The 2,005-nt window shown below is 34.6% G+C and overlaps 1 protein-coding gene across 1 annotated transcript; it reads right to left on the reverse strand.

The window, feature by feature from the left end:
• LOC107634398 lies at positions 1,244-1,908 on the reverse strand. The gene has a single exon (XM_016337912.2). It carries the CDS (start codon positions 1,706-1,708, stop codon positions 1,505-1,507), a length of 204 nt encoding a protein of 67 aa, XP_016193398.1. The 5' UTR covers positions 1,709-1,908; the 3' UTR covers positions 1,244-1,504.

The following is a 2,005-nucleotide window of genomic DNA, read 5'->3' on the forward strand; positions in this document are numbered from 1 at the left end:
AGACAAAAATGCTATTCGTACACTAAAATTAGCTACTAATATATTTGTGTATAAATTCATATGTGATTTAATTTATTTTCAATGAATATTTGTATTTTAATATGTATTTTATAATAGTAATTAATTGGGGGCTGATTTTGGTGTATACGTAATGGGAAAGTATGAGGAACCAATGAAATATTTGTACAATGTGTACAATGGAGGTTTAGGGAGTATTAGAGATATAATCATTAGTGTTATCTTTTCCCATCAGGTGAAGCTTTTGGGATAAGTGGTATCATGATATGGTATTAGAGTTCTAGATCCGAAAGATCAAGAGTTCGATTTTTGGTAAATCCAAAAATCAGTTTAAGCTTTTAGAAAGATGTTTATTATCTTTAGTATTCGGATGGTTATTCTAAATAGTATGGGGATGTTCATTTTGTAACTCAATAGTCCATTGTACACATTGTACAAATAATCCATTGTCTCTCTAACGGACTCGTAATTAATATAGTCGATAAAAAAAAATCCTGATTATTTGAGGGGAAAAACACAGGGTGCAAAATATGTCAATTAGTAGTCCTAAACGTCCTAGGTACTTTACTACTTTTTAGTTTGTGAACAGATGTTAATGTAATTTGTGGTGGTTAATTAATTGCTGTTTACGTTAATATGCGTTTGATTTATGCCTCTTCCTGAAATGGTGCTCAATCATCAACAATGTCAGGGTATCATGGAAAAGGGACAAGATGACTTCTAGAAATGACTAAGGGTCCCATAGTTGTTATTTAAATCAAATCATTGAGATGCATATCCCATATAGTTTTGGTCAATTTAATACGGATTAGTTTAATAAGCTCTAAAAAATTTTATCAAACAAAAATCAAAGGAAGAAACGGGGAAGGTAGTACGGTGGCTAAGGCATCAAGATTTAGATAGCGAGTTTTTCCTTCTTCCGTAGCTAAAGCATGTTCGATATTTACACATCACTTAAACTCGAACTCTCTTTTTTGTCACATACTCACATGTGCTAACTTTCAAAGTTGAACCTTGAAGGCTTGAAGAACACACATACAAGATAATAAAAACCTTCCCCAGTCGCTACCTTTAATGAAGAAACCAAGAAACTACTAAAGCACTCACTGTTCCATTCACACTTCTCAACTTCTCATTGGATTGAAATATAAAGAGGAAAATTTAAATTAAAACTTGTGCATATATAAGCAAATTAAAAGAAGAAATGAAATTCCAATAATTAATGCTTTGATAATGAGAAAAAACCATAATATATACGTGTCAATTGTCAATGGCAGCAAAACTCTGAATCACGATTTACAGGGGAACAATAAGAAAGAAGAGAACCCAGAAAAGCAAGAAAAACCAAACACTAGTTCAACTTCCATTTACATGAGGATGAATAAAGAGGGCCTAGTTCTAGAATCTAGAGAGCCACAAAATTAAGCACACAGATACACATAATGGAATAAAAGGAAGTCATAATTATTATGGACTAATTAATTAATTAATAATATAATTCTAAGCGTTTGGAACAAAGGGTACAAAAGAACTTCCTCTTGATCTTGAAGCACATGGGCAAGAAGCAACACCTCCATTGGATCTCAACATCCATGGCTTCAACCTTGCCACCGCAGTAAGGGCATGACCCTGGCGCTTGTTGCCTTCCCAATTCTTTCTCCCCTTCATCGCACACATACACAAACCACATTTTTCTCCTGATGCTTCTTGAACGCTGATTTGATTCGATTCGATTCGATTCTAATTTGTTTGGATTGTTGCTGAATATGGAGTGAGGGATGGAGGGCTCGCTCGTGCTTTGTAGGGTACCTACCAATCTTGGCCTTCTCTCTCTTTTTCTGCAAAAGAAAAGTGTCACACACACACATACATACCCTTGTTGCCAACTAAGAGGTATTTATAGACACTTTTCTACTGCTCTATCCCCTCTATGGTTTTTGGAATTGGTGGAATATTCCCTCTCCGATATACTACCCACTTTGACACT

Source organism: Arachis ipaensis, chromosome B03, assembly GCF_000816755.2.
Source record: "Arachis ipaensis cultivar K30076 chromosome B03, Araip1.1, whole genome shotgun sequence".
NCBI lineage: Eukaryota > Viridiplantae > Streptophyta > Magnoliopsida > Fabales > Fabaceae > Arachis > Arachis ipaensis.